This window comes from Phocoena sinus, chromosome 14 (assembly GCF_008692025.1).
Source record: "Phocoena sinus isolate mPhoSin1 chromosome 14, mPhoSin1.pri, whole genome shotgun sequence".
NCBI lineage: Eukaryota > Metazoa > Chordata > Mammalia > Artiodactyla > Phocoenidae > Phocoena > Phocoena sinus.
In genome coordinates this window covers 61,128,599-61,151,834 of record NC_045776.1, presented here as the reverse complement: position 1 = coordinate 61,151,834, position 23,236 = coordinate 61,128,599, and the positions used below count along the sequence as shown (strand labels likewise).

At 53.6% G+C, this 23,236-nt stretch overlaps 1 protein-coding gene and 1 long non-coding RNA gene across 3 annotated transcripts; one reads left to right on the top strand and one right to left on the bottom strand.

Moving 5' to 3' along the window:
• Positions 1-711: 711 nt before the first annotated feature.
• Positions 712-10,871, bottom strand: TUBB6 (tubulin beta 6 class V). The gene is made up of 4 exons (XM_032603344.1): positions 10,710-10,871; positions 10,314-10,422; positions 8,684-8,794; positions 712-2,056 (listed from the first exon to the last, which is right to left on the bottom strand). Exons 1-4 carry the CDS (start codon positions 10,764-10,766, stop codon positions 993-995), a joined length of 1,341 nt encoding a protein of 446 aa, XP_032459235.1. The 5' UTR covers positions 10,767-10,871; the 3' UTR covers positions 712-992.
• Positions 10,872-11,065: 194 nt separating this feature from the next.
• Positions 11,066-22,189, top strand: LOC116739169. Of its 2 annotated transcripts, XR_004345477.1 has the most exons (4): positions 11,066-11,192; positions 15,729-15,917; positions 20,442-20,540; positions 20,816-22,189. It is a non-coding gene; the product is annotated as an uncharacterized LOC116739169 (long non-coding RNA). The 2 variants fall into 2 exon arrangements; XR_004345476.1 differs by lacking the exons at positions 20,442-20,540; positions 20,816-22,189 and adding an exon at positions 16,773-16,832.
• The last annotated feature ends 1,047 nt before the right edge of the window (positions 22,190-23,236 follow it).

Sequence of the window (23,236 nt, the reverse complement as noted above, 5' to 3'; positions counted from 1 at the left end):
TTCCCTGGGCTGAAGCAGCTGGGCTCACAGTGCCCTCCAGGGGGGAGAAGCCAGAACCTGGGAAGTGAGCCTGCTCGCCCCATGGAGGCTGAGCCTAAAAGGCGTCTTAGGGAGCAGACACCGTGAGGTTGGGGGGGGGGGGCGGGGATCCTGTGCCCTGTGCGGGGCCTGCCTGCTGATCCTGCACCCCCAGAAGGAAGCACAGCAGCTCCCAGAGCCGCCACCTGGCCCCCTACCCACCTTGAGCTTGTGTGTCCCCAGCTTTGGCTGGAAGCCCGAGGGTCATATCCTGTGGCTCCTCCAAATCTCAGCTAGGTTGTTAGGGGAGGCTGGGTGGACTAGCCTAGGGCCGTACGCAGGAAAGATTCGTGGGGGCGTAAGTGCTGGGGACATACAAATGGGGACAAGGGCTTTTATTTGGGGATGTGCTGCTTTCCATAGCCGCCAATTAAAGAATCTCAGGGCTGCCCGAGAGCCTCCAACGCAAGAGAAGCCCCTCCCTGCGTGGAGTGGGCTGTCAGGGCTGCACCCCGGGAAGGGGTGGATGCTGTCGGGGAAGCAGAGGCTGGAGAGACAGAGGGGCACTTAGGGTTTATTGTGACCAGGTTGTTCCCGAGTTCAGAGCTGCACGTCCAGTACGAGGCGGCACCTTGCGGCTCCAGGTGTCATCACAGGATGAAACACACGGTTTCTAACCCCCTAATTCCCAGACATGGTTGAACACTTAAGAGAAGATGAGGTTTATTTATTTAGCCCTTTATTTATGGCCCATGAGTTCCTTCAAGTCCTCTCTGGTCTGATGTTTGGGTAGGGATGCCAGTCCCCACTCTTCTGATGTCCGTCATCCCGGATGACGGACAGGACAGTCTCGCTGCCTCTGCGAGGGGCCCGTCCCCACACACCCGGACCAGGGCTCCCCTCAGCGGCCAGGAGACTCACCAGGGATGGAGGAAGGACCTCTGAGCCGCGGCGTCCAAGGCAGGGACGCGCCTCTATTCGTTGACCTCCTCCTCGTCGTCCTCAAAAGCTTCCTCGCCCTCGTCGGCCGTGGCGTCCTGGTACTGCTGGTACTCGGACACCAGGTCGTTCATGTTGCTCTCGGCCTCAGTGAACTCCATCTCGTCCATGCCCTCACCCGTGAACCAGTGCAGGAAGGCCTTGCGCCGGAACATGGCCGAGAACTGCTCCGAGATGCGCTTGAACAGCTCCTGGATGGCCGTGCTGTTGCCGATGAAGGTGGCGGCCATCTTCAGGCCGCGCGGCGGGATGTCGCACACGGCCACCTTCACGTTGTTGGGGATCCACTCCACGAAGTAGCTGCTGTTCTTGTTCTGGATGGCCAGCATCTGCTCATCCACCTCCTTCATGGACATGGGGCCCCGGAACACGGCGGCCACGGTCAGGTAGCGGCCGTGGCGGGGGTCACAGGCCGCCATCATATTCTTGGCATCGAACATCTGCTGGGTGAGCTCGGGCACCGTCAGCGCCCGGTACTGCTGGCTGCCACGGGCGGTGAGCGGTGCAAAGCCGGGCATGAAGAAGTGCAGGCGTGGGAAGGGCACCATGTTCACGGCCAGCTTGCGCAAGTCGGCGTTGAGCTGGCCAGGGAAGCGCAGGGAGGTGGTGACCCCGCTCATAGTGGCCGACACCAGGTGGTTGAGGTCCCCGTAGGTGGGCGTGGTCAGTTTCAGTGTGCGGAAGCAGATGTCGTACAGGGCCTCGTTGTCGATGCAGTAGGTCTCGTCCGTGTTCTCCACCAGCTGGTGCACGGAGAGGGTGGCGTTGTAGGGCTCCACCACCGTGTCCGACACCTTAGGTGAGGGCATCACGCTGAAGGTGTTCATGATGCGGTCGGGGTACTCCTCGCGGATCTTGCTGATGAGGAGAGTGCCCATCCCAGAACCGGTGCCGCCGCCCAGCGAGTGGGTCAGCTGGAAGCCCTGCAGGCAGTCGCAATGCTCGCACTCCTTCCGCACCACGTCCAGGACCGAGTCCACCAGCTCGGCGCCCTCCGTGTAGTGGCCTTTGGCCCAGTTGTTCCCGGCGCCGGTCTGTCCTGGAGTCAAGCAAGAGAGGGGACACGGTTCAGACAGGGCTATGGGGCGGGGGGAGCTGCGCGGGGCCATTAGTACATTTAAAGTGTGTTAGGAAACGATTAGATAATAGAGCGAGGGTTGGGCGCCGGTCCCCCAGCACTGCAGGAGCGTGGGAGGGCAGGCAGCTGCTTCAGACAAGGAAAATCCGCCAGTTTTAAGATGTACGTGTGTTCTGACCTGGTAATTCCATTCTTGTTTTAAGTAGATAATTCTCCCACAAGGTAAAAGACAAAGAGAACAGAAAGTATACATTAAAAAAAACAAATTGCTTTCCCCTCTCCTTTGGGCTCTCTGAATTTTGTACTACACACAAATACTTCCTTTTCAAAACAGTAATACTTTCTCATGTTAATTGGCTTCTCGTTCATCATCCAGAATTACGGTTGCAAAAGTTTCTGAGCACCCACTATTTTGCACCTGTAATTAAACACCCAGCACAGGAAGTCATTCATTCCTGCCTCAAATTGCTTCCAGTCAGTCGTGGTAAGATTAACATGTGTGAAACTCTTTGTATTTTTCCCAAGGAGTTCAAGTAACTAGAAAGAGACCTTCTCGTTAGTCTGTTTTGGGTCTTTTGTTTGTTTTAAACAACGGTGCTTTTTCCCCATCATGCTTATTTCTACTTTACTCTATGGAAGAAATTTTTAATCTGAAAGGGTTGGCTGATCCTAACTTTCAGTTTCACTTCGTTATAAAATGGAAGCTCCATCAGTAGACAAAGCATTTTTCCAAGCTGTATACACAGGCCTGTGTTTGTTTGAATGGAGTGCACTTAAAAAGATCTGGCAAAGAGGGGCCGGGAGGAACTTATTTTCGTTTTTGCTTTTCTGGACACTGCGCATTTCCTGTAATGCAGTGCTCTTCAGACACCACTGCTCTGTAGCCCTGAAAATATTTAAAAACTACATACCCCAACATTAAGCTGACATCTAACGTCTTCATAAATTCAAATAGTTGCAGATTCAAATAGTTGCAAATGATATTTTAATTTCCGAGGTTACTATAAATACTCCCTTTTGAAAACAAAACATGTTATACATCATTCTATTAAATGTATCCCACAGAGTCCATGTAAAAATCAGGAATAGGGAATTCCCTGGTGGTCCAGTGGTTAGGGCTTGGCAGATTCACTGCCGCAGCCAGGGTTTGATCCCCGGTCGGGGACCTAAGGTCCCACAAGCCGCGCGGCGTGGCCAAAACCAACAACAACAACAAAAAAAAACAAACAGGAATAAATCCTAAGTTGAAACTGATTTAAAAAAAATTCCTATGATCACAAGGTGTTTAAAATGTCAATAACTGTATTCTTTTCAATTAGTTCATTTATCCAAGTGTGAACATCAGATATTGCCAGAATGAGACAAGGTTTGGCATCTTTTTTCTTTTTTTTTTTTGGCCACACCACACCACAACCACTGGACCACCGGGGAAGTACTTGGCATCCATTTTATTCCTTTTTCTTTGTTTTTACATATGTAAATACTGAGAAGTCTTGTTCACATAAATATGTAAATGGAATCAATTGTATTCTAACAATGTCATTGAATTATTTGATCTTCAGAGTTAAATGCCAAAAATCAAATAGTGTGCTTCCCTGGTGGCGCAGTGGTTGAGAGTCCGCCTGCCGATGCAGGGGACGCGGGTTCGTGCCCCGGTCCAGGAGGATCCCACGTGCCGTGGAGCGGCTGGGCCCGTGAGCCATGGCCGCTGAGCCTGCGCGTCCGGAGCCTGTGCCTCCGCAACGGGAGAGGCCATAACAGTGAGAGGCCCCCGTAACGCAAAAAAAAAAAAAAAAAAAAAAAATCAAATAGTGATCTATCATCATAAAGTATTTTTAGGGACTTCCCTGGCTATCCCACATGCCACGTGGCACAGCCAAAAAGAAAAAAAAGTATTTTTATCATCTTTCAGCCAAAACTCAATTTTGTGGAAAGCAGAATTGGAAACACCTGACTTGCATCAATCACACTTTCCTTCTGTTGGTCCAAAAGGCTTTGCACCAAGACTTACCTAATGCTTTCAATGAAAGGCTCTTTGTGTGGTCCCGTATACTTAGACAGGGTTGGAAATTTTGAAATAATTCCAACACAACTTTGCAAATATGGTTTTTAACGAAACGTTTTAAATATATTTTTGTCAAAATTTTTAGGTTGCAGATTTAGCTTATTCAGGTTGTAAAAACTATTGGCCATGTAACCTAACTGGCAAAGGCAGCCCTCATTATCAGAGCGATTCTGTAGATTGGACTTACTTTCTGTCAGAAAAACAATGACTTTAATTGTTCAACTCAAATCAATATGTTAATATGCATTTTAAGGAATATTAGAGAAACCACTGGAACTGAATTCTAGAGCACACTGTAAGGTAAGTTACAAAAAGCAGTAAATCAAAGTAAATGATGCAGAGATTTAAAGATAAATTAAAAAGACAAGGCATTGCCATTTCTCATTAACTGGTAATTAGGCAGTGGTAAGGTGCCGCTAAAATGGTCAGCTGTTGAGGAAGCAAGGGAAGGCTATTTAAAGGCCTTGTATTTCTTCAGTTTGGGTATATCAAATTTGGTTTTGAAAAGAATCATGTATTAAAGAAATTTTAAAAATAAATCCATCAGCCCCCTTATCAAACTTTCCCTACATATCGAACAAAAGAGACCACGGTGGTCCCACTGCTGAAGGTGGAGCCGGCAGGGGATTCAGCTGCGTCGGGTGGACTCAGAAAACAAGAGGAGCAGAGGGGCCAAGGCGCGGCTGGCACATGCTGTGCAGACCTCTCCCCTGTTACGCCAAAGACACCTCCCTTGATTTCTGTCCTACACCCACTGGTGGCAACAATTCACCACCACCCCCCGTGCACCGATAGGGGAAACAGCTGTGGCAGTGACACAGCCGGGGCTGCCCCTGGAGACCCGCCTAGCACCACAGCAGAAGGAAGGCTCTGGGCGCTTGGGGCAGGGCCTGTGTCTCAGGACACACCCCCGGATTCTGCAGTTATCCCGGGGGGCGGCCTCACACATGGGGTAAGGAGTCTTAGCTCAATGTCTTTGGATCTTGCACAGCATTTATCAGTGCTAAGTCCTGTGGTGTAAAGTGCAAGTCTATAAAAGAAGAACCACTGGAAATTCTGTGATTTTTCAGTAAGTTTAAGATGTACTGACTATTAGTGATTCGTATCTTATACCAAGGGGAATCCCTTCGGGAAGCATCTAAAGAAGTCCTCACAAATCCATAAGGACAACGACAGCCTTTAGGAAGAAGGGCAAAGATATAAGCACAGATCGCAGGAGGAAAGTGCAAGTAACCAAACCCATGGCATACTCCTCACGAGGGAAATGCAAACTAAATAAGGAGATTCGGTTTACCCTCCAAGGAAGCTGACAGAGCTCAAAGCTTGGTAACACCGTGCTGATGGGGGTCTGGGGCAAGGCCTCCCACACACACTGGAGCCACTGGGGGCATGAGGAGGAACGGCCTCCACAGGGGGCAAGTCAGCGACAAGGATCAAGGTTTGGTCCCATTGACTCAGCGAGTCTACCCAAAACGTGCAGAATGACATGTGGACAGAGACTCACCAGGGAGCAGTTTGTAATAGTGAAAAGGTCAAGAGCTAATATCTATGAGCAGAGGACTGGTGACATCAGCGAGGCCATCGAGCCGGGGGGGCAGAGATGGACAGACTCCAGAGGGGGCAGCCTTGAGTCCTGCTCACTGGCCCCCTTGGGCGTTTCCCCCCCAGCAGGTAACTGCATTCCTCGCTCGGGAACACAGACTCCCTTTATGGTGAAACCTGGCTGGCTGCCTTCTCGTATGAGGCTGGAAAACCATCACATCCTTTCCTAGGCCCCCACGACTCTCGCACCTCCCCACCAAGCCCGGCACGCACCGGGCCAGCCTCCCGCCTGGAGCTTGGTGGAAGAGCAGATACACCTTCAGCTGCCCGAGGGACTAAGAATGATTTCACTAAACAGCGTGGAAACCAATGACCGGAGTGCAGTGGGGACACCCGGCGACAGGCAAGCCACAGCCAGTGAAGCCCCCTTGGCCTTGACCCTCCCCTCCTCCAGCTCACACCATCCACTGGGCTTCCTCGGTGTTTACAGCATGATCAGCCATGAGGTTTTCTCGGCATTGACAAAAGAAGGAAGCTGGAGGCTTCTGAACAATATTTTGCCACTTGTTCTCATAGCAACAGACGTTACCAGTTAAATATTTGGGGGTCAGGAGTTGAACATCTTCTGCAATAGAGGTTGGACATTAACCAGTGGTTCCAGATTGTAGAACACGAAACTGCAACAGATCCCAGGCCTCAGAGCCCACCCCCTGGTTCACCTCCAGCTCACACGGGGTGTGGGGTAAAGCTTAGGGCTACGTGCTCCCGGACTCCCCTCCAGCCTGAATCTGAAAGAGAAAGTTACACGTACAGAGAGGCCTAAGGTCACCTTCCTGGTGCTTCGCTTTGTCCCACAAAACTCTCTCCCACAATAGGCATGACTGCTATGCAACGAGCAGTTTTGTTAAGAAAAAAGTGGGGTTTTCTAAAGCATATTCATGTTTAAAACTCAAATGCAGAGAACTTCCACTTTTAAAATTACACTTACTTCAAGTCAGTGTTTTTTTTAAACTACTTCAAACTATATCTGAAAATGGAATGACACTGTTTTTTTAAATTCACCAACTCTGAAGGCAATGGGGGTGAACCATCTCCATTCACAGGCAACTCGGCTCTTTTATTAACTGGAGAATGACTTAAAAACAATTGGTTGAGCCTAACAGCACACCACAGTGCGTTCAGACTCCTGGGTCCTCTCCATGCCCCACGGCAAACATGTTATTTTCTTAGTTAAAAATTGTGTCAACTTTTAAAAATTTCTATCAAAGCTGTTTCACATCAGTACCATCTTCGTTCCCCTAATTTGGTAGAATATCTCTATTAAGGCTGTGAGTACTGCTGTCTGATACAACTTTCTGCAGTGATGGGACTGTTGTGTCTTTGCACTGTCCAATATGGCAGCCACTAGCCACACTTGGCTATTGAGCACTGGGTTGTCGAGTACACTGAGGAAGTAGACTGACTTTATTTAACTTCAATTAAATTTAAATAGCCACATGTAGCTAGTGGCTACCATATTGGATGGTAGGTCTTGAAGCATCTTTGCTTGAGGACAATTATGTAAAGTCTAGTTCAACACAAAGGTAAAGAATATAAATGTCCCCATTTGTAGACTATAAAATACTGGTAATTTAGATTTTTTGATGTAATAAAAGGGGCACCAGAGACCTTTGTCTGGTCTATTTGAAATATTCAAAGGTGACAAAAACCCTTGAACAAATTAGCAGAAGCTTCGCCTGTCCCACTGCCTGTGTAGGTTGTCATTGCGATGGGGAAGGGGATGATACCAAGAGGACTCATAAACTTCGTGAACATGTACCTCGCTGAAGGTATCTTGCTCTACCTTTATAACAGGTCACTGCCTGATTCTAATACAAGGGAATCAATTCATGTACCAATAAAATCTTCCAAGATTCTGCCTCCTCTTGTACACTTTGAAGTAACCTTGACTCCCAAAACCATGGCTCCAAGGTGAAAGAGGCTGGTCACACTAACATTAAACTTCGTTTAATTTTATATAATTTCTTCAGGAGTTTGCAGAGGAACAGGCGCTGCCATCATTTTTCTGGTGGAGGAAGCGGGGAGGAAGATTTGCCCAAATCCAATAAAACTAATAAATTCATATGGCACCAACCTTTGGAAAGAAAGCAGAACAACTGTCTATAGATGATGGAAGAAAAAATATAAACACACTGAAGTTAAAAGATGAGCAACATAAAAACCAAAGACGAATTATTACCATATTAGGATAGTCATTTATGAGAGGGAAAAAGAAGTTAATGTCTAAAAATTTTCAAAATGAAGAACTATCACCAGTAAGCATTTCATTTAGAGAATCAAAGGTTACTTTTCCCCAAGAGGGTACTTTTCTTTTTTTTTTTTTTTTTTTTTTGTGCGGTACGCGGGCCTCTCACTGTTGTGGCCTCTCCCGCTGCGGAGCACAGGCTCCGGACGCGCAGGCTCAGCGGCCACGGCTCACGGGCCCAGCCGCTCAGCGGCACGTGGGATCTTCCCGGAACGGGGCACGAACCCGTGTCCCCTGCATCGGCAGGCAGACTCCCAACCACTGCGCCACCAGGGAAGCCCAGAGGGTACTTTGCTTAAAGAAGCTGTCTATGATGGGGCTGGGGACTGCTGATTTCCATTCTAAGCTTTTCTACACCACGTGATGTTTTTAATCTTGCACCCAAATTAGCTGGATGTTTAAAAAATAAAAAAGAGGGGGCTTCCCTGGTGGCGCAGTGGTTGAAAGTCCGCCTGCCGATGCAGGGAACACAGGTTCGTGCCCCGGTCCGGGAGGATCCTACATGCCGCGGAGTGGCTGGGCCCGTGAGCCATGGTCGCTGAGCCTGCGCGTCCGGAGCCTGTGCTCTGCCAAGGGAGAGGCCACAACAGTGAGAGGCCCGCATACCGCAAATAAATAAATAAATAAATAAATAAACAAATAAGAGGAAGAAGAAAGCAGGAAAGACAGAACCTACCGAAGATGAAGTTGTCATGCCGGAAGAGCTGCCCGAAAGGCCCAGACCGCACACTGTCCATGGTGCCCGGCTCCAAGTCCACCAGGGCGGCCCTGGGCACATACTTCTGAGCTGGAAGAGAACAGAGCCCACCCACAAGGGTCAGTCTCTGGTTCCTAAGGCAATGGACTTCCCAGGAGCAAGTCCCACCAGCACAGCCGCCTGAGATGTACAGAGCGGGCTTTCTTAGAGTCACAGAATCTCAGCCCTGGGGGAGGGGAGCCCCAGAGAACACAGTCCACCGTGGACTTGTCCGGATGAGGAAGCCAGCCCGGCACAGGGCACAGGAAGTTCCTGGAAAAGGCAGGATGAGAAACGAGGTCTCCTGACCTCCTGCCACCTGTATTTTCCAGTTCTCACCCGTGGGCAGTTCTACTTTTTAGCTCCACGGAAATCGTACTTGCTGCAGCGAGTGGCAGAGCTGCTGGGACACTTTGGCACCTCCCTCCCTCACACGCACGTGAACCCACAAGCGAGTCTGAGCACCTGTTCCAGGTGCGTCCACGGCTGTTTCCCAGGAGACTGTCTCATTTACGGACAAGTGTGGCCGTGTGCCGTTTCATCTGTAAGCACATGCTCACATCAACTGGGCAAGAAACTGTCCCCATGAGGGTGGGGTCACTAGGACTGCATTGGGAACTGCTCTACATACAACCCACCCTGCTACGCACATACCCAGGCTGAAGAAAGAATGTCACCAGGCTAGGCCTGAGGGTGACCAGCAAGTGCCATGTATATTGCCCTCTTCTCAGTTCCATCCAGGAATCTCACCATCCATGTCCTGCTGTTCCAGACCTTTTTAAAACCCAGTAATTTATGTGTCCTGTTCTTCCCAGCTCTCATGTGGACAAGCAGTAGTAACTCCAAAGACGGAGCGTGATTATCTCTGGGGCCGGGGACACGTGTATGGAAGGGCAGCTCCTGTCACTTCCTGGGTGTTCTTTCAATGTCTTAGTTTTGTGTTGTCTTGTGAAGGGCATGTATCACTTTTATAATAAACGTTGTTACAAAAATAAAGTATAATGTAACCACCATATAGATGTAGCTACCCAGGACAAGGGTGATACTATTCTCAAACTTGGATAAACCACAACCTGGAATTTTTACTAAACTCCACCAGATAATGACACTCTCTGTCTGTAGTTGCAGCTTCCAGGGGATGTAAAGTCTTTTTGGAGGTCTGCAAAGGGCCAGAAAAATCATTTGAGGGAGTGTTTTTCAAAGTTTTAGCCAAAAACTTTCATTAAGAAATAAAATTTTAAAAGATAAAATAAATTTTAATAAGAGCCGGACATGACCCACGAAGCTGATATCACAGCAGCAGCGGGTCCACTTCAAGAGCTCAGACCCGCCGGGGAGGACGAGATGCTGTTTGAAATCAACCGACGTCGGATTTCCCGCCCCGAGCAAGGGAGGAGCCCGGCGTCCGGCTACAGCTGGGAGGATTTTTCCAGAGTGAACCATCCACGCGCCGGGCGGCCCCGCGGGTTGGGGAGGGGGAGCATGGCCGGGGTCCCACAGGGCGATGCCGGGGTCCCAGAGAGGGATGGCCGGGGATGGGGGAAGGGCGGGGTCGCGCCGCGCCACTCACACGATGACTCATTGTAGTAGACGTTGATCCTCTCCAGTTGCAGCGTCGAGTCACCCACGTAGCCTCCAGCAGGGTCGATGCCATGTTCGTCGCTGATCACTTCCCAAAACTTGCAAAGGGCGGGGCGGAGGACAGACGGTCAGCCCGGGGCCCTGGCACCCGCGGCTCCCCTAGGGCCGGCCCGGCAGGCGGGCGGCGCGCGGGGAGCGGCCGCAGAATTCCAGGCGCGCCTGAGCTGCCAGCGGGCGCTCCGGGGCCGCGGGGACGGGGAGCGGGGCCGGGTCCCGCGGTGACGGCCCCCTCGGCCGCGCCGGTCCTCCCGCGCTGCCCCGGCCCGAGGGATTAGGGAGAGGCGGGCCGCCCACCCGCAGGGAGCCCGGCCCGGCCCGCGCCCACCTTGGTGCCGATCTGATTCCCGCACTGGCCCGCTTGGATGTGCACGATCTCCCTCATGGCGCGAGCTCGACGCTCGCTGCTCGGACAGCGCGGCGACTGCGGGCCCAGCAGCTCGGCGCCCTGGACTCGGCGCCAGCCACCCCTCCCCGACCCTCCCCCAGGCGCCCTGGCCAATGGCCGGGCCCGCCCCCCCCCCCGGCCGCGCCCCCTCCGCCCCCGCCCCCCGTGCGCCCTCCCCCATCTCCCCGGGCTAGGCCGGGTCTTCCCAGCTCCCGCCTCAAGCCCCCTCGCCCCCGCGGTCCTTGCGCCTTCCCCCTGCCCCCACCCCGGGCCCCCAGCGGTCTGTGCGCCTCCCTCCGCTCCTCCCCGTAGCCAGCGCGCCCTGGACTCCCCACCTAGGGGCCGTTCTTCCCGGGCCGCCTCGACCCTGCGCGGTCCCGGAAGGGAGAACAGACCGGGGACAGTGGAGGGACCCCTGCTGGGGTAAGAGCCGGTCCTTGGGGCGCCCACCCGAGTGGGTCGGGGCGGAGACGCAGCGGGCGGGCGGCGGACGGGAAGGACAAGCTCGCCCGCCACCCCTTCGCTGCCCCGCGCAGAGGGAAACCGGAGACCCCTCGCGGGTTCCCGGACCGCGGGCCTAGGGGTGCACATGGTCCCCGCCCGCCACGGGTTCAAACCCAGCGTGTAGAGGGACACGGGAGTGGAGTTTTTCGGGGCGACTCTGACCCCCGCCCCCCGACTCAGGCTCCGGCACAGGTTCTTACGTCTCCGCCCTACTGTATCTCCGTCTCGAAATACAGGTGCCCTTTGGTACTGAGCACTTGGAACAGTTTGTGATGGAGTTTGATTAAAGTGAACACATGGCTGGACCTGAAAACGAACACACACACACACACAACACACACACACGCCCTGCACAGTTTACGCAGCCTCTCCATCCGGAATCTGGGAGGAAAGGCTCTTTGTCGGCCCTGGAAGGGGCAGGGGTCTGGGCTCTCCGCCTGGTTCCCTCACTTTCCCCATCGCTGGGTCGGGGCCTCCCTTGCTGTTGGGAGGGGGTGTGGACGCGGACCTCCTGCGTGTGAATAAGTGCGAAGCTGGAGGAGGGAGGAAACTTCAATCTTATGGAGCTCATGTGTCTTCTCTCTCCGCTGGGGCCACGGAAAGTCGGGGGTTCCCTGTGGAATGAGCTAAGCCCTCCCCCGGCCCAGGAGACAGTTCTGCTGTGCAAAGCTTGGTTTCCTGTTCCTTTTACAAGGTGCAGCCCAACCTTTCTGAACCCCCGCCCTCCCCTTCCCCAGTGTTTGCCCACAGCCCCGCCAGCAGGTAAACAGTCTTCACTCCTTAGCTGCTGGCATCAGGGTTCTGGGTCCCCCACCCTACCTTCTCAGTGGTCCTCAACCCCCAGGGGATGTCACCCCAGCAGCCTGGGCCCCAGCTGCCAGCCTCCCAGGCGCACGGCTCCACCTGACACCCAGGATTCTCCAGGCCACTCTTGTGGGCAGCCCAGCTGGCCAGGCGGGGCTCACAGGTATTTCTGTGCCACAAATGCCTCCTGTGTGCCACGCGGGTGTGTGTGTGTGTGTGTGTGTGTGTGTGTGTGTGTGGTTTGAAAGAAGTGGAGAACTTAAAATGTTTTCTTCTGGAGTTTTTCAAACGTTCCCAATTTCAGGGGTCAGTTTCTTTAACCTTAAGATCCCTGCCCTGTCCCCCTCACCCTCCCTGCAATGCTGCTTCTCTGCCTTTCTGTAGGTTCCCATACCTCTCTTTACACACAGGGCACCTGAGGAAGCAGGTTACGGGGCACAGCCCTGCCCATGCCCCCAGTCAGGACCCGAGACAACCCAGCAAGCACCCTTGCTTAGCCTGCATGTTGCCATCGCTCCATTTAATTATTGCCTCCAAAGAAATGTTCCCTTTATCTGTGTGCTGGTGCTGAGTCTGGTGCAGGGAGTGGAGGGAGGGCCTGTGGTTCCTGGAAGAGCCTGGTCACTCAGTCCCTGTGGAATCAAGCCCCTGAGTAAAGAGAAGTGCCCACGTCAGCAGCTTCAGTGCTTTGTTGAAATGGCCACCTCACCAAAGCTAGTCCTTGGGTGGAATTTGAGTCCAAGGTGTTCACTGGAGCCAGAGAATAGGTGTCGGCATGGCCTCAGGGACACCTGGATTTGATGGGGGGGAGGCTGATTTACTGGAGTTTCTGATGGACTCTCCCTGCTGACCAGCGGCACAGCCTGCCCCCTGAACCATGAGGGGGGAGGGGGAGGTGACGAGGACTCAGTGCTAGACGCTTTTGTACAGAATCTGCACGCCACCCCTCCAAGTTTAGGTGTCACTGCCGCTAAGGCAGGTGGGAGTGAAAGGGTCCCCTGCTCCTAACATGGACGGGGCCCAAGCAAGGGCACAGGCAGGCTAAAGACACAGCAGCTACAAATCAGGCTTGCGGAAACCATTCCCGCATCCCACGTGGGAAGCATCTCCTGTGCACACCAGCCCTCGGTCCATCTCTTCTCCCCCCCCCAACTATGGCCATCCCTGGGCCACATTCCGTGTCACAGTCACTAGTGGGAGGAGGGGGCCCCGAAGCAAGCTCAGGGATGTCTGGGCAGGGAGTCCTGAGGTCCCGGTGGCCCCAAGTGGGAGGGGCACCACCCAGGGCCCCGTCTGGACAGAGTTCTGGGTCCTCACCCCCTGTCTGCTCGCTTTCCACCTCCCACAGCCCCTCGCCCTGCCCTGTTTCCTCCATGGCCACCACGCGGTGTAAGGACCTGGGGCCACTGCCCAGGTCTGGATATAGGTGGGAAAAAGCCCCCCAACCCCGGGGACAGATCTCACTGCTCCCTGCCCGTGTCTGAAAGTCATGGTGATGGGGAGGTAGGTTCCATCCTGTCCTCTCCAAATCCTGAGGAGCCCCTGGAGAAAGACCCCAAGGGACCAGGTCAAGCTCTGGGACCAGGCTGGTGATAGCCACCCGTGGCCTTATTTGCAGCTAAAACCCTAGGTTTTGACACGTGTAATGACATGGGACCGTTGTGCTTCTATGTGATGTGACTCTTGGTGGACAAAGGACGGTGCTTGGGATGGGAGTTGCTGTCCACCCATGCTCTGTCAGGCAGGGGCTGGTGCTGGGACCGGGAGTGGAGGCTGGGCGGTGCCGTGGAGCGGGGCCGAGGGGGTGGGGTGTCGATTCCTGGGACGAGCGGGAAGGGGCCACCGAGTGCCGAGTGCCGAGGCTCTGAGCTGATTCTTGGGCTTTTCCACCATCTGCACCTTCAACAAAGCCATTTTGAAGCTGTCAAAGCTCCCTTCCTGGGAGTTCTGCAAAGGGGAGCTCAGGTCCTGCTCATCTAGCGAGTGGGCCCTGGGCCCATGTCCGTGGAGCCTGAATGTGGCTGGTGGGTCCACCTGAGGGTCCTGGTTACGAGTGGAACCTGCAGACCTATTATATACTGGCCCCCGTCGTGCTGTCTAGGAAAGTAAATTTTCTTGGGTTCAAATTCTTTGGAAAAGTCGTATTTCATATATAGTATTTAAACAAATATTTGACCAACCAGAACACCAGGCTCACAGGCCAAGTGGTTGTGAGAGGAACACTTATTCCAGAGGCCCAGGGGCTGCGGCCCTGCCCAGTGCGAGGCCCCCAGAGGTCAGGGCCTGACTGCATCCCTCACGTGATCACAGCCGGGCCAGAGACCCAGACCCTGTAACACAGGGTCACAGAGCACCTAATGCTTGGGGTGGTGTGCGGGTTAGACCATTCGGCCCTCTGCCTGATGAGCTGCCCTCTGCCTCATGGATTTCAGTTATTCCACTGAAAAATGAGACCAGCCTTTCCAGGCTCAGCATCTCAAACAGCAGCAGCTACCTCCAGTTTTACTTTATGATGAAGAGCCTCCCTTTCTCAACAGGGAAGGTGGCCAGAGTGGGGGCCTCCGGGGGGCTGCCTTGCTTGATGAGCAAGCCACGGGGTGCAGGGCCTTTTATTTCTGTGTAAATCTGATTACAGAAGATCTGGGAAACTCGAGGAGAGTTCAGAATAAAGCCACAAAGATTGTTCAGGATTTTAAAAAGATGAAGGGAGGGGAAAGAACTGCGACAGAGAGACAGTGGCCCTGATGGGATCCAAGTGCTGCGGTTGTTTTCATCTCCAACAGGCCTTTGGAGAACAGGTGTGGAGCGTGGGTCATGTCTAACCGATGTTATTTTAAGTGTGATAATGAGATTTCGGGGGTACAGGCAGCCTGCTTTCACGTGCTTCATAGAAAGGGTGGGCGTGTGTGCTCAGAGGCGAAGAAATGTGGCTGAGTGTTCACAAAGCCCAGCCCAGACAAGGTGTGGGTGTGCATTTTGCTTCGGGATTGTTCTTTCAACTCTCCCGTCGGTTTGGAAACTGCAAATGAAACTGTGGTGGTGGAGGATGAACTGAAGGATTTAGCCGGCCAGTGGGGAGCACAGCCAGCCGGCAACAGTCCCAGGGCTCTCTAGCTGATGGCGTGGTGATGGGCTTTGCTTCCTGACTGGGGACAGAGAGGGTCAGAGGAGTGTGGAGTGGCCGGAGGCCAGGATGGCAGCTCCCAGGGACAAGGAGGATGTCCCCGAAGGGCTTCCAAAGGCTGGAGGTCTTCAAAACCAGGGCAGGTTCCCTTGGTCCACAGGAGCCAAGTGTGTGTGGGGGTGGCATGTGAATCCCTATTCCTTCCATGATGGTTACCAGGCAGCTGGGGACACTGCTCCTTCGGTTCCAACCCAACCCACCAGCGTGAGCTGTGTCTGTCCTGTGCCGGCATTGTGCTGGCTGGGATGCAGTCAACAGCCAGGCTGCCCAACTAGTAGGACAACTGGACATCAAAGGAAGCCGGGCTCTCGCTCGCAGCTCTGCCCGCCCCGCCTGCCTCTGTGTTGGGGTCATCCGGACGGTGGTGAACAGGTGACAGGCACCCTCCCACACACACACCCCACCTCGGCTGATCTTGTGCAGGGTTGGGAACAAAAGTACAACTCCGTTTTCTGTGCCTTTTCTAGACAAGAGTCCAGACAGGGCGGGATGTGTGATGGTAAACCCATGGAGGGCCAGAGGAAGGCCACACAGAGGGTGACTGCAGCCTGTTTTGTTCTACGCGCGCGTGGGAAGTGAATTGAAACTCTGAGGAGATGCTCAGCCCTGCCTCCCGGAAGCTCTAGATTCAGACAAGTCAGTCTCCTCATTTGCAGGTGAGTGAGTAGGACCAGACTGTCTTTAAATTCCCTGCCAGCTCTCACATCCTACGACTGATCAACACCCATCCTAAGTTACATCAGACAAAACCCAGCTCACCTAAAATGCAATCTGACAGTCCTGAGTCATCTGTTTTTAAGGAAGTAGTGAGCATGTATCCAGGAAGTGCACAATGAAGAAGAAATTCATGTATAAAGCTGTCTAGAAAATCAAATTTATAACAGATGTGATCGGATGGTAACAGAATTGTTACCACGTTCTGTAGCAAAGAGGAACAATGTCTCACCCGTAACGAACCCAATGGCTTTCACCAGCCAAGCCTCACCCTCTGCATTCCTTATTTTCTGAAACGTGAAGTCAGCTCCATCCTGACCACTTTCTCTGATCCCCAGCTTCAGCTTCTTGTAAAAGGATGGGCTCTGAATGGGGTGACAGAACCATGGGATCTGGTCCCCCGTGACCACTTGACAAGCTGTGTGGCCACGGAGCCCGTTTCTCCCTCTGCAGTACATGGGGGTCAAGGGCTCTGCAGCCAGGTGTCCAGAGCTTCCCCCGACCCCGGCCCCTTATCTCAAACACACAGGCAGGGTGTGTAGGGCTGGGGCAGAGGCAGCAGCCATCAGCGAGGAGGGTGGAGGGGACACAGTGCTGGATGGGGTGGGGGTCCGGGGGCCGCCAACTGAGACCAGCTCTGGAGGGTTTCCATCAGGGGCTGGGGAAGGGGAGGTGAGGAGACACGCCTTCACCAGGGTTTTTTAAACCAGCTGAGGTCCAGCAGCTTTCAGGACTGGCCTTGGGCAGGTAATATTTTTAAAAAGGTCTTTATATTATTTTTCCATTAAAAACTAAAGATGGGGCTTCCCTGGTGGCACAGCGGTTAAGAATCCGCCTGACAATGCAGGGGACACGGGTTCGAGCCCTGGACCTGAAAGATCCCACATGCTGCGGAGCAACTAAGCCCATGCACCACAACTACTGAAGCCTGCGTGCTTAGACCCCGCATCGCAACAAAGAGTAACCCTTGCTCGCCGTAACTAGAGAAAGCCCGCGCGCGGCAACAAAGACCCAACACAGCCAAATAAATAAAACAACTAAACGATGAGTTTTGCAAGATATGAAGTCCTGGAGATCTGTACCCAACAATGTGGACACCACTGAACTGAACACTTAAAAACGGCCACAATGGTGCATTTCAGGTGATGTGCTTTTTACCACAATTTTTAAAAAGGAGAGTAACAGACAAGCTTCAGAAAAGTTGGAAAAGACTGAAAACTAACAAAAGACAACATCCAACCCCCAAACACCATTAATTAATTAATAACTTTTGGACACACTTCCTGCTGTCTTTTCTTAGCCCTGATGTCCCTCCCTTTAAGAGGAAGGCATCTGCGGGGACTGCAGGCCAGACCCCATCCAGGTAGAGGTGGTCCGGGAGCCGCAGGACGGCACCCAGCTGAGGGGGGGTGGGGGGGAATGGGTGGTGCTCTCCTACTGGCTCTGCCCAGCATGCCTCCCCCTGCCATTTCATCTGTACCCGCCGCAGGAGAGCTGCAGTGTTCTCTGTCCCCTTCTCTGTGACTTCTGCTGTGTCCTCTCCTTGGGGACATTGGGGCACATAACTCACCACTAAGAAAGATCAGTGCCACGGGGAGTCTGAGGTCAGGCAGGTGGGCTTCATTTCGGCTCTGCTGCAGGGAGACGTGGGCCGTAATTGCAGCCCCGCAGGGTGGCTGGGCATATTGTGGGGGGATATGGAAAGTCTTCTTTCTCTCTTGGCGCCCCATACAGAGCAGGTGCTAGGCATGTGTGGTTGGTACCCCATAAACACACATCTCCATCCCGGGTTGTAGAAGGCAACCTTGCTTGAGACCATTGGGCTCTAAAAAATTAAGGGTACATTAAGCAAAATAGAAATTGATCTAAGTGATTATGTGATTTGGAAGGTAGTTGTTTTTGTGTGTGTGTGTATGATGGAGAAATATATACTCAGCTACCTTTTATTTAAAATCAAATATTGACTTAGTTGATAGAACAAACAGTAAGTTCCACCTTTTAGTCGGGAAAGAGAGAAGAGGGCAGGAGGAGAAAAGGGGAGAGGGACACAGAGAGGGGCAAACAGAGCACCATGCTGAAGCGGGTGAGAAGTACAGGGAAAATTGGCCGTGCGTTACCCCGGGAACCGTCCCCGGGACCTTGCCTGGCCCTCAGACCTGCTCACTGGCAGCAAGGCTGCTAAGGTCAGCGGCTGGGTCCCACCTGCTCCCGTCATAGGACACTGTTTAAGTCTTCAATGGTGATTCATTGATTTATTCCCTGTTTTCTTCAACAGTCCTTACTGCGTCCTGGACAGCATTAGGTCCTGACTATAATCCTCGCGAGGTTTAGCAACGTCCGCAACAGACAAAAAATAACATTTATGATAATGTGATGGGCTGGAACAAATAGTGATCGCCATCATGCTTACTTTTTTCATGTTAATATTAAGGAAGCAGGCTGCCCCTGAGTGTGTGAGAGTGCAGGCTTGTGGAAACAGCTGAAGGAGAATTCGACAGGACCTGTTTGCACAGGCAGAGCTGACCCCCAGGAAAGCACGGGCAGGGCTGGATGGCTGGCCGGCTGGCCGAACCAACAAGTCCTAGCAAGACGTGGGATCTGCCATCTAGGCTGGGAGCCTTGGGTACTGACTTCTAGGCTGGAGGGCAGAGAAGCCACTGATGCAACCGGCCTTAGGGCAAAAGCCCTGGACCTGCAGCTTGGAGCTGAGCTGTGCACCAGAGAGGTGGGGTTTCCTGGGACACCCGAGCCCCAGGGGATGACCCGCCTGCACATCCAGAGGTTGATTGGTAGTTTCCAGTGCCTCGTGGGTGATGAATCCCGTGAGTGTTGTTATACATGCCAGGGTACATTTTTTTGTGATATGTTATAGGCCAGAACTTGTGTCCACTGATTAGTTATCCTTGTCTTTGCTTTGCAATATCATTCGTGGAAAAGATTTAATTTTGCTTGTCCCTGCTCTAAACTCTGACCTTTGGTTCCAGTCACGGAACTTTGTTTCCCTGTGGTTTGGACACTGCTGTGGGTCCCTGGCCCCAGCCTTCCTAGGAGCTGGAGCCTCTCCCTGGGCAGCCCCCCACTTCTTGTTTCCTGCTCTCCTTGGCCACCGCCTCTCCCTGCCATATCTCCTGCTTGGACCTTGGACCCCTGACAACAATCTCTGTCCACCTTGGGGACTCCCCCTCCCCTTCCTGTAAGAGACCCTCAAGTCACCTCCTCACCTCCCCCCGGCGCTTACACCTTGCCTGCCCCTCCCCTGCACATCTCTGGATCTTTTGGACCTCATCATCTTTTTTTCCAGCCCTTCTTTTCACCCACTGGCCTGTTGTGTAAGGAGAAGCTTCCAGGAAAGATATTTAAAGCTATGTTGTACTTTCACAACGAAAAGCACAAATGGGAATGTTTGTCCTTTTGCCACATAAACCTGTAGATTGGATTAAATAAGTTCATCTGCATCATTGCCACCTGCAGGTGCAATGCTCTGATGGGCGCTTTTTCTGGTCCCAGCTTCCAGTTGGATGTGAAACACCGAGTAGATATGTCAGGGCTGAGCTCTCGTCTGCTCCCTGCCCCATGTCTTCAGCAACCGCACATCATGCGCCCACCAACCTGCCAGGTGCCCAGGTGCCCAGGCATTGCACGTTTAGAAGTCTTGCCTCCTGGGCTGGGTTATAAATTCCTCAGGTTGGAGACTAGACTTCCTGCGTGTTGCCTGTAACACTCAGCACATGACTTAACGTGCAACTGCCCTAAGTGATTGTGAAGGAAGGAAAGAGGCACAGAATTCACAGCCTCGGAGGACTTTCCTTTTCTGAAAGGGGGGCCCAGAATAGTACAATGGGAAATGAAGAAGAATTGTATAATGTCTCCCTAAACAAAGAGGTTTCCACCAGGGTTTTGTTCGAGTTAAATATAAATTCAGGTGGTGCTTTTAAAAGAGTCAGAATCATTCACAGCTGATTATGATCCTCCAGGTATTTGCCTGAACTGCTTTCCCACCTCTCCTGCTGGTTTGTGTCTGGTCCTGACTGCTCCCTGCAGGGGTGGTGGGCATGGAGGGCAGGTGGGGAGTGGTCCGGCGTGCCTTCCCTCTCCGGAGGCTCTGGGCTGGGCGGCTTTCTCTGCTGACAGCCTTGCTGGGAGGGTGCCTGAGATAAGGTACGTAGTACCAGCGGGAAGCCGTGTGAATTCTTTTTCCTTCTTCCCCACAAGAGAGCCATGGCTTTTTGGAGAGTCAGAAGCAGCTCAGGCCGAGCCCGCCCTCCAGCTGTCTCAGCTGTTGCCAGGAATGCAGTGGGTGGCGGCAGCGCCCGCGCCCACAGGCCCCTCTGGCCCCAGATTCAGAAAACATCCCTCCCCACCCATGCCCATGGCTCCGCTCACCCCGATTCTATAGCCCTTCCCTCCTAAATCTATGTGTGACCAACTCCCAGATACCTGCCACGTGGCTCACTCATCCTTTCCAGGGAGAAACAGAGGGTCCCAGCGCCAGGAGGGGGCCTGGTCCTTCCGCGATGTGTTCACCCACCGTCCTCTCCAGGCAGGTACCCACTGCACCTTCACAGGTGAGGAAACCAAGTAAACTGTCGAGCCACACATTTCAACCCCAGCTTCTTTTATTTTTTAAATTCATTTGATTGGGGTAAGAACACTGAACATGAAGCCGACCCTCCCCCAGTTCTCAGGTGTGAGCTGTATGACTGTTGACTCAGGTACAACCAGCAGCCACCAGACGTCCTCACCTGACTTCACTGAACCCGTAACCCACCGCCTAGACCCTGGCTTCCTGAGCAGGAGACAGGCCGGGGCTCTGCAGCTCTGCCTATATGACCTGTTTCAGCTGCAGTGGGATTGACTAGAAACTGATGAACAGGAGAACCGTTGTGTCGGATGCTCATTCCAGGGAGAGCTGGGGGCGTCGCAAGACTTCTCTGTTGGGTGAGACTTTCCCACCCCCTGCCCCCGTCCCTGCCTTCCAATGCAGCTGCCCGATGCCTTCACTGAGGCCCCCACCCCCCCAAATCTGGCTTCCACTCAACACAACAGCTGGAGAAGTGGCACCTCGAGGCCCCTGACTATTTTTATGTGGCCATCTGCCTCCTGGACAGGCCTGGCCGGCCTCAGCAGGCCTGAGGAATCCCACAGCAGGTGGTGACAGCTGGATAGCCGGGCACACCGCCCTGCCCTTGACCGTTCTGGGGATGCTGGAAATGTGGCCTGAGGACATGGAGAGGAAAAAGGATGCCTTTACCTGTCGCAGCTCAGGGCGACGTGGTGCCCGGCTTTCTCTCCATCTCTGGAGCCCTGAGGCTAGCCCTGCTCTGTCTGCCGTCACCGGGGTCTGGGTGGTGGGCTGGGAGGGGACCCCCAGGCATGCGGATCAGAAGCTCTGGCCAGCTGCGGGCCTCACTGCACAGAAGGGAGGGCGCAACGCCCAGAGAAAGCACTGGGCTCCTGCTGGTGACGAGGCCCCGGGATCCCTGCCACAGACTTAAAACTGCTAGAGCAAAATATAGCTCCTTTGTAGAAACTACGATCATCAGTCATCGGAGAAAGGAACCCGCATCCCCAGAGAGGAAGATGGCAGAAAGGAGAGAGGAAACGTCCAGAGTGTCCTTTTTGCACACAATTTATTCATCACACAGGAGCGGGAGACAGGAGGCCCATGGGCGGATGCAGGCTGTTGTGGAGGAGCTCGTTCAGAAACTCCCAGACTCTAAGCCGTCCTTCTTCTGACTGTAACCCGCTTCTAAGACCCCTGTCCGTTCCACATTCTCCTCCTGCTTAATCCCCCTTAGAACAGGCCAGGGAGCCCCTGAACGCAGTAAGGAAAGGGGGAAAGGGCGCTGAGTCAGAGAGAGGGCTGAGTCAAGGCATCAGGGCACTGAGGGAAAATTCCTTTTTTGGAAGCCGGGCCGCCCCTCTCCAGGAGGCCAAATCCCTGGGAAGTGATGCAGCCCTCGGTCAGTGAGAGGCAGGAGCCGCCCAGCGGAAGGTGCCAGAAAGCCATTTCCGTCCACCTCCCTCGCTCGGGAAGGGCTTCCAGCCGAGCTCCTTGTAAGGGAAGCGCTCACAGCAGAGCCCGCGGAGCCGGTGGCAGCACCACCCACCTCCGCCAACCTCCCCCCCACCCCCCGCTGCATTTCCCCCAGAAGCCGAGCAGGAGGGGAAGGGGGGCCTTAAAATGCCTTTTTTATTTTGCTCTGTTTGAAAAAGAGGCTGGGCCTCCCTGGTGGCGCAGTGGTTGAGAATCTGCCTGCCAATGCAGGGGACACAGGTTCGAGCCCTGGTCTGGAAGGATCCCACGTGCCGCGGAGCAACTAGCCCCGTGAGCCACAATTACTGAGCCTGCGAGTCTGGAGCCTGTGCTCCGCAACAAGAGAGGCTGCGATAGTTAGAGGTCGGTGCACCGCGATGAAGAGTGGCCCCCGCTTGCCGCAACTAGAGAAAGCCCTCGCACAGAAATGAAGAACCAACACGGCCATAAATAAATAAATAAATAAAATTTGAAAAAAAAAAAAAAAACAAGAAAAAGAGGCTGTGCTCTGAGGAATGCAGTTGCAATTCCTTTACTTCTGCCCCTCCTGCCTGCGGTCCTGGGCTCCCAGCCCTGCTGCTGGGCGTGTGAAGCAGGGAATGGGTGGGAGTCAGGTCGGCATAGCAGGGGTCCGAGGGGATCCAGGCTGTGATGGGGATGGGGGCGGGGGAGCACGAGTCCCGGCCCAGGGGTCTGACTGCAGGCGGTTCTGTGCTTCTGGGACAAGCTGTGGTGTCTCCCACTGTCCTGGGTTGTCAGCCAGGAAGGGGACAGGCCTCTGTGGCAGCGTTTCTTAGGAGGAAAACCACAGATCCGAATGGCACCTGGCTCCTGCGGGTCTCCTAGTCTAGCAGCAGCGCCCCGTTTCCCCCCGGGAGCCGCACTGACCCCTCCCGAGCCGTGTGGTCGGGGCTCACCCCGCGTCCCTTGTGGCCTGGGGCCCCGCCTGACTCGGCCACGCCGCCCTGCATCAGGCCCCAGTTTGGAGCAGCTTTGTTTTAAGGAAAGGTTGCCAGTGCAGCTTGATCACCTCCAAAAATTCAGATCCACAGGCTTTCAGGTCACTGGGCTCATTCAGGACCGACATAAAACCCCACAGTAACATCTGACCCTCCTGTCTCCTGACACTTAAAAGTGATTGCACGTGTTAGCAGAGCATCTCTGGCTGAGTTTTGCTTCTGTGAGGTGTGCTTTTCTGACATGAAGAAGACAGGAGGAAGAAGT